The following is a 9216-nucleotide window of genomic DNA, read 5'->3' as shown; positions in this document are numbered from 1 at the left end:
TTGAATATTCTAACATTAGTTTGGTCTGCTTCTCTGGGGCTTTCTTTGTTCTTTTGGCCATTGGTGTTTTAGTCAGGTTCTTATCTTAAGAAACACATGTGTGTTTTTTTATGTTTCTAAACAATTTGTAAATGGCTGCAAAAACTGGTTTACAAAATGGCTGTTGCCTCAACAGCAGCGCTCTAAGCCAATTGGCTTTGTAATAATTTAATGTATTTGAGTGTTTTAAAGAAACCTAATTATATCATGCCAAGTACTCTGGCTGAAAATGATCAGGTCTTACAAAGAAGCTATGATTTAGTATATATGTGACATATAGTCTATTCAATTTTAAAATACATCTATAGGAATGCATTTTTTTTTTTCAGGCTACATCCTCTTCTATTCAGCTAAAACACAAGTGGTATGAATTGTGACTGGCTTACTTCCTTGCCTAGAATCAATGTTGCTCAAGGTTCTACATCACCCACTCTTGGAATTTTACCTTATCTTATGCTACTTTAGCATCATCATTTCTACAATGACTTCAATATAAGGGAAACAATAATATTGAGTAGATTAATATTCCCGAGGTGATAAGGGGGGTCTTTAAAAAATAAATGTGCTGTGGTCAAGTGACAGATTTAGCAAATTCTCTTTATTTACATATAAAGGTGTACACATACTCTATATGTACACAGGAAATTCTAAGTATATATATACACATATGTTTCCACATACTGTACAATATATATGCATTTTTAAATTGCTTATAGAGGAAGGTAAAAAGACGTCAATTAAATCATCACTGACAACAATATTACAAAGCGCCTGACAAACTCAGAATACAGCAATACATTCTAGCCTGTACTACCATATACCACTAAGTCCAATATAACTTATACAAAACAGAATATTGTGTACAAAGCAGCAGCAAAAGGTAAGAAATGGAAAATTAAGTTTTATGACAATCATAACGATTGGGTTTTATGGCTAGTGAGGTAAGATCATTTTGTGAGGATACCTCTTTCTCCTCTACTTCTTCCATTCCCATTTGAAAGAAAGAGGAAGGAAAGAGCAAGAGAAATAAAGAGAGGAAAAGAAAGGAAGGAAAAAGAGATATAAAGAGAGAGAAGGAAGGAAGGGAGGGAGGAAATAGAGAAAGATCAAAGAAAGAGAGGGGGGAAAAGGAGGAAGAAAGAAAGGAAAGGAAAAAGGAAGAAAGGGAGAAGAGAGGAAAGAAAGAAGGAAGGGAACAATAAAAAATAGCCTCATGAATCCTGGTTTTTGGATGGAACCTATTTTCCCAAACATAATACCTTAGTCTGAAATTTTACAGAGCAACAGGGGAAATGGGTGATCTCTAGTCTGGAAAGCCATTCCTTTAAGTGACTTCTAAGCAACAGAGATTTTCTTTTTTTTTTTTATCAATCAGCTCATCCTCCTTAACTGAGTCAGTGATGGTCCCATTTTGAACCTTAAGGATTAGTTTTATCATCTTAGAAAAAAACCAAGGTCACAGACACTGGACTGTGAAGTACCACACTCATTTCTAAGTAGACTAAGAAGTCTGGTTCATAACCAGGCACCTTAGTTATCACTATGGTGACATTTGAACACTAACAACCTTTCTCCCCACATAGGGTCTTCAGTCCAAAAATAAATACAATCCAGAAATAAACTTGGAAGACAAGAAGTGTTAGACCTCCAGAGTCCTTGATTTTATACCTATCACTTTTAGTTACTTACTTCATTTCAAAGGTGGTGTGTGTGTGTGTGTGTGTGTGAGTGTGTTTGTGTGTGTGTGAGTGTAAAGCCCTATGAGTGAATATTTGCTATGGGTGTATCATACTCAAATATTAACTTTAAGTTTTGATAATCTCAGTAGGGCAATAATGAATTCAAAAAAATGGGTCTTTCTTCTTGTTAATACAGATTCCATGATATCTCTTCTAATATCACTACAAAACGAAAAAGAGCTAGCAGAGCTCTAAGAGATCATCTAGTCCAACCTCCCAGTTTTACAGATGAGGAAGCTGAGGTCCCAAAAGGTGAAGTGACAGAGCCAGGATCTGAACCCAGGTCCTCTATCTTTAAATCCAGTGCTTTTCCCACTTCCATCATAGTTATTAATCAGATGGAAAAGATTACAAGCACGAGGGCCACAACAATAAACCAAACCATGTTAATTCAACACAGCACATCTACTTCTGTTAATGTATATTAGTCCCACTGTGGCACAGTTTCTCTCTTTAAAGGTGATTTTTCAAATAAATTTTTCTCTTTGATTTCCCATAAAAGTGATTACGTGGGGGTGAAAAAAAGAAAATCATGAAAAAAAGTCAGTGTTAGAAATGCAACTCTTCTGTCCAGTGCAGTCTTTTCAGCTGCTTTACTGTATCTGTTTGTTTTAAAAGCAGAATTCTAATACACATCTGAAAAGCAGACTCATTTTCAAGAACAATGTTTCCCACATGTAAAATTGTATCCTTTCTTGTCCCATGTTGCTACCACTTGACACCTCTCTTAGAAAAGACGAGCCTCATTTCCAGACCATCCTCTTAAATGAAAGAGATATTACATAAAGAGTTTGACTCTGTACTTATAACACAGCACAAACACGGCCACAAACTTGAAGACTTTTTTTTTTTAATCTTTTTAAAACCTGATAAGGAAGCAAGGTCCACTGCCCCAAACAAAAGGAATCTTTATGGTGAGGAGCTGAACTCCATTCTCAGTTATTGCAGTCACAAATGTCCCCCAACCCTGCCATCTCACAACGATTCAGCCAGAGGATAGATATGGAGTCTCACTATGGTAATTGTAGTCAGGACAAACCTTTTGCACAAGTTTGTAATCGACACTGTAGAAGGCAATGTAAATGCAAATAACCTTAAAGGGTTTGGAGCACAACCAAGAGACATGACTCTGAGTCTGCTCCTGGTAGCAGATCTTGGAAGGGTCAAAGTTGCACAGTGCAGTCTTCTTCGCCCGGTCAGTTTTTTCATATTCAATGCGACAATTGAAAGATTTGGACTCCTTGGTCTCTAACGTGGACTGGGGCGAGACTTCAAATTCTACCACTTTGGATGGTGGTACCAGGCTCACTGAGACATTACCCAGACCTGTGGAGTTATGTCGGAAATAAACGCTAAAGGTTCCATTGCCATGGTCCACAATTTTCCCTGTGATGAGAAGGTTGAGTTTCACAGTCTTAATGTTGGAATGGAAGTCACCCCATCCAAACATTTTCTTAAATTTTCCTGTTTTAACTATTGGCCTGCGCTTAGTTCTTGCCAATGGCTCCTGCACTTCGGTGATGTTGGACAACCAATCCCAAAAGTTTTCTATGCTGTCTGCGTATGACATCTGACCGGGCTTGGACACTGGAGACTGTTTAACAAACAGGCGTAAAGGATTTATGATCCTTGAGTGGACCTCGTTATCGACCAGTGTGTCTGCAGCATCTTTGTCTTCCCAATCCAGCCCCTCTGAGGCATGTGCTATTTTTTTGCTGTCACAAAATAGCTGTTTGAAGAGAAAAAAAAAGAGAAGAATATCAGGTTGGTCTTTGAGCTCATGACTGTTGAAGTTAAAATACCTGAAGCATAAAAGGGAAATGGTTTCACTGTTACTTAAAGGCCTGCTAAATAGAATTTCACACACACAGCTGGACTTCACCAGTGTACCAAGATAAGCATTATTTCAAGCCACAGAGAACTGTGAGTGCACAGAAATTAAAATGACTTGCAACGTTTAAAAAACCCCCACAGAAATTCATTTTTAACAAGCCAACACAATTTTAGCCCCTATTTTCCTGAACATTCCAACTCTGATCTTTTCTCAGACCAGAAGCAGGGTATTTTGGAGACTTCATTTATTTAAAAGTGGTTGTTTAACCTAAATGAAATTAAATCATCAAATTGGTTGAGGTCTTTTCTCTCAGGAAGAAGAAAAGTGTCCTAGAAGTCTTGTGGATTTATGAAGACCATCTGATTTGGAGATATTCTAAATCTTTTGAAAACATTTTTTTTTCCTGAAAAAAGTTTTATTTGTCTTTTTAGCCTGGGTTTCATCACTGTGAAGAAATCATAAGATCAACAATTTACTGCTTAAAGAGATCTTAGAGGCATCTGGTCCAATACCCTCATTTTACAGTTGAGGAAACTGAAGTCCAAAGGGACTGAATGACTTGCCTGATGTCATATTGGAAACCATGTTCTCTAACTCCGAATCTAGGGCTTTTCCCTTATACCAAATAGCATCTCCAACATGGAAGCCTATGGTAGAAACTCTTCCTACTTATGTATATCCACAATCAGATGTCATTTGTAATCTAAGAAATTATCTTTGGTACTGAAAGAACAAGGGACTAGTCCAGGGTCGCACAGGTAATAGGTGTCTGAAGTGTAAATTGAATTCAGGTCTTGACTCCATGACTGGCCTTCAAACCATTCTACGATGACTCTCAGCTGCTAGTTTAGAGGTCTAGTTTTGTTCAGAGGCTTATGCTGTGCATTTTCACACAAGTTGGAAAGATTTCACATCAAATACAGCATGCTACATGCTTTACTTTTTAATCTCTGGGATTATGAAGGCATATTTAAGATATTTGACCATACAGAAGAGTGAATATTATGCAAACTGAATTATATTCTTTTTTCATTTTTTTATTCTGAACTTTACAAACACCAAATAAAATGGGCATTTCCATCTATATAGCAGAACAACAACAACAAACAAGAAAATGGTGTATGGCATTTCAGATCTCTATTATAAGTGTAGCTTGCTTTTCTTTTTAAGTCTAATAAACTCAACCTGCCGTTTGAGTATAATAAATTCAACCTGTAGTTGTTTAAGTATAATAAATTCAAGTCGTTGAATAATAAATTAAATATCAAAGGTGTCTTGCTTTTCAGTCCTCCTTTCTGGTCTTACTCTGCATTTTAAGAAAATAGTCTCAAATTCCCTCCCTTTTCTCTCTCTCTCTTTCTCTCTCTCCTTCCCTCTCCTTCCTTGCCATTTCCTTCTGCAGTTCATTTGACAGATAAGGAAACTGAGGCAAACAGGGTTAAGTGACTTGCCCAAAGTCATTCGACTAGTAAGTGTCTGAGGTCACATTTGAACCCTCCCACAAAATGAGTCTTCCCGTTCATGCCTGGAGCTCTATCTATTGTGCCACCTAACTGCCAGACTTTATGCCAAATTCTAACCTATTGTGAAAAGGATTATACAAAAGTTAAAATGCATGTGTTTTTTCTTCTTCCCTTCCTTCCTTCCCTCCTTCCCCATTTCTATCCTTTACTTTTCTCCTCACACTGGAGAAAAAAAGAAAAAAACCATAACAATGCTTTATTTTGAAAGAAGAATGACATTCATGATACTTTTTTTTTTAACAATTCTAAAATGCAAGATTTTATATAATAAATATAGCACAGGTTTTTTAAAGAATTCATACTGCAAAACAGGAAGTAGAATTATATCCTTGTTCTCTTGTACACTTTTAGTGACTTTGTAAATCACTTCTAAAATTAAATTTGAGAAATAATTGAAGAATCTCAAGGGGCAGCATCATTTTATACCAAACTGTTGCCTGTTTTGAATATTTCTGGTTGAGTTATAAAGTCTGGAAGATAGATGTTTTTCATGTTTCTAATACTGATAGATACTTATCTCTAATGGTATAATTCTCTCTGTTGTAATGATCCTATGGAAAACTGTCAGTGTGATGGAAAGGATATGGAGCATAGGTAAGGGAAGAAATAACATATTTGTAAATTACTTGTGAAACCCTCTCAACCTTGGGGAAGCACCAGGAAAGACCTTTTAATAGCTGAATACACAGAGGTAATTGCTTTGAATCCAGTTTTACAAAGAACACATGCAATTTTAACTTCTGTATAATCCTTTTCACAGTAGGTTAGAATTTGACATAAAGTCTGGCGGCTAGATGGCACAATAGATAGAGCTCCAGGCATGAAGTCAGGAAGACTCTTTTTTTTTTTAGTTCACATCTGGCCTCAGGCACTTACTAGCTGAGTGACTCTGGGCAAGTCACTTAACCCTGTTTACCTCACTTTTCTTATCTGTAAAATGAACTGGAGAAGGAAATGGCAAAGTACTACAGTATCTTTGCCAAGGAGACCCCAAATGGGGTCATGAAGAGTTGAACATGACTGAAAACAAATGAACAAACAAACTGAAAATGACCATCTCTAACCCATCCAAAGAGATTTAGTTATGAAAGTACTTAAACTGCATTATTGTAAGGTATTTTTAGCTAAAAGGTAGCCCCAAACCAAACTTTAGAATGTACCCCATGGCAAGTTCCAAAATATATCTTTCAGGCTAAGGGAAAATAAAATGTGGCAAAGGTGTGGTATTGATTCACCTCCCATCAATTCTTTGTTGATATTTAAAATATTAATTGCTTCTTTAATCTAATTAGTGTTTGTTCAAGATTTTGAATGAGGTATTAGGAGAACCTCAGTTTTGGGCTTGGAGTAGGGTAGCTAAATTTAACCTTCCACTTCTTGGTATTTGAAAGCATCCCAGGGTAAGACTTTAACCCATCTTCCTTGCCTCCACAGTTGGAGAATGATGATCTTCACCAGACCTGGAGACTCTAGAGACCATTTAGGTTCTTTATGATATCAGGATCCTGGATTTTCTTGACTTTCAGTCACTCTACAATGTTCAGGCTAATGATTTCAGCTCTTTCCTCTGTGTCATCTTGAATTCTAGCTGAACCCAGAAGGTATAGAAACATCCTTTGTCAATCCTCACAGATAACCTGTAGTTTATAACCAGATTGCTCTCTTATGCACTCTAAGTGACTTTGTAAATCACTTCTAAAATTAAATTTGAGAAATAATTGAAGAATCTCAAGGGGTAGCACCATTTTATACCATTTTATAATGCCTCTCCCCTCCAAGGAAAACCAAACCAAGACTGAACAAGCTTTACTGTGTTTCATTAAATCTAATACTTTTCATTCATATGTTCATTATATATAATATCTTTATATGTAGGCATATATGTATATGTTTATAGATATGTATTTATATATGTGTATGTATATATGTGTATGTGTGTATGTTTATATATATACATATATATAGAAAGAGTGAAAGGAGAGGAGAGAGAGATATGGAAGGATAAGGAAAGAGAGAGGGAGAAGGAGAGAAAGACAGAGACATAGAGGCAGAGACAGAACAAATCAGGAGTGTTATTTCATCAATATAGGGAGCTCTCAAGAATGAAATTTCCTCAGTTAATACAGTTTGGTCACCATCTCTGCAACTTTGAGTATTAGGGAGCTGCCACTGGCACTGAGAGGTTACATGGGTCAGACAATGAGGAGGCTGCACAGGTAGGATCTGAATTCTTAACTTCCTGTCTCTTAGGACAGTTCTCGTTCTTCGAGGCTTCACTGTATTTCTATAGGAGACTTTGCATGAAACTTGCCTTTCTCCCTATATATGACCCGCAGTGGTGATGGCTTTTGTTCCTCTAAAATGTGGAATCAGAAGCTTGGGCACTGAAAGTGGTCACAGTGAATGTTTTGTCTGAGTCTCATGTCATAGAGAAAGACAAGATAAGCGAATTTCTTAAAATCAACAAAATAGTAAGTGGCAGAAGCAGTATTAGAACCAGTATTGAGTTCAGGGCAAGTGAAATCTTATTACTATATTCTGCCGCCTTCCTTTGTTGCTCTCATTTCTGGGCAAGATCATTAAAAATTCTTGGGTTTTAAAGTTTGGTCCACCCCTTTTTCATTGAGTGCTTGTCATTCAGATGGCTTAATTTGACAGTCTGTATGCTTTCAGGCTGAAGTCATCTCCTGATCCTTGATTGATGGTGGCTACATTGTTTGCTAAGTAAAGAATCAGGCATGTGTGTATATGATAGACATATCATGTTTTTTGGTATTATAGCTCATGGTACATATTGGAATTATCATGGAATATAGTGGCAGGCATAAGTTGGTCCTACTTAATGTTATTTGGTAGTTATAAGAGTTCGAATTTGAAGGGACTTCAGAGAGCATCTAACCTAAACATCTTAAAAAAACCCCACACAAGTGAGGAAACTGAGGTCAAGAACATCGAATGACTTATGCAAGGCAAAATAGATAGAAAATAGAAAAGCCAGGATTTGAACCTGAGTTTTTTGACTCCAAATACAGAGCTCTGTGATTTTTTTTTTTAAGAATCCACAACTTTGTGTACTTCTATTGATACAAATCACAATGCTTTTACTCCTTAGTAAACCTTAATAGGTTTTTTTTTGTTGCTGTAGCCCAAAATAATTCATGATATGGTAGCTATTTGATGCTGAGATTCGGGAATATCATTTTATACTGCACTGGTATAGCACAACATAGTAGTTATATGGCACTTATTACCAGGAAACGGTGGACTGGGCAGGCAGAGAACCATGACTTCTTATACATTATAGGGATGGCTATATCTGGAACTGCTCCTACTAAATACTTTCAGACTCATTCATCACCTCCAAAAAGCTTCTGGGGAGGGTGGTTGGTTGAGACAAAAGCATTCTTTCTGTTCCTGTTGTTATCCCTTGGGGTCCGCAATATAAATGGACAAGTTTTGCATCCACTCTTTCTTCTACATTTGTCCTTGAAAATGTATTTTGCTGCTTTATTATTAGTCTTAAATTCATATATGTGTGTGCACATGTGTTTGCATTTGTGTATACATACATATATATACATTCATACACACATATATACATCTATATATACATCTGTATGTATTTATTTTACACACATCTATGTATGTATATTTCTTTTCCCCTCTGTTTTCCTATTGCTTTTTTTTCCTACTTCCCTTCTCTTTGAGGGAGGGTGATACCTCATTTGCTATTTTGTCTTTTTATTTGCTTTTAATTTGAAATTTCAGGCATTTAAAAACTGTTATCACTTCTCCTTTACCAGCAGGCCCCTCTTTTCTCCATACTTTTTCTTCCCCCATGCACATGAAATAGCCCTGCTTGTTATCAGTGCCAGCATCAAGTTCTTTTTTCTTTTCAACCCTTTGTCATCACATTCTCCCTTTTGCTTTTCCTCCTTTATCTTTTCCTTGATGTAGCACCCTGCTTGCTTTCAGCTCCTCCACTACCTTTGTTTTTAACCTATAAATCTTAAAGCCATTATTCATGAAGCTAGAGGGGATATTTCTGGCTCTCTGAACTCACCCATTACTAATTGATGTG

At 36.6% G+C, this 9216-nt stretch overlaps 1 protein-coding gene across 1 annotated transcript in view; it reads right to left on the bottom strand.

The window, feature by feature from the left end:
• Nucleotides 1-610: 610 nt before the first annotated feature.
• NXPH2 (neurexophilin 2) overlaps nt 611-9216 on the bottom strand; it is a 167096-nt gene continuing 158490 nt past the window's right edge. The window contains exon 2 of the mRNA XM_072613196.1: nt 611-3507. Coding sequence (XP_072469297.1) covers nt 2764-3507 — 744 coding nt within the window. The 3' untranslated portion in view covers nt 611-2763. The remainder of the gene's footprint in view (nt 3508-9216) is intronic.

The sequence above is a fragment of the Notamacropus eugenii genome, chromosome 5 (genome assembly GCF_028372415.1).
Source record: "Notamacropus eugenii isolate mMacEug1 chromosome 5, mMacEug1.pri_v2, whole genome shotgun sequence".
NCBI lineage: Eukaryota > Metazoa > Chordata > Mammalia > Diprotodontia > Macropodidae > Notamacropus > Notamacropus eugenii.
This window is presented reverse-complemented; position numbering and strand designations above follow the sequence as displayed.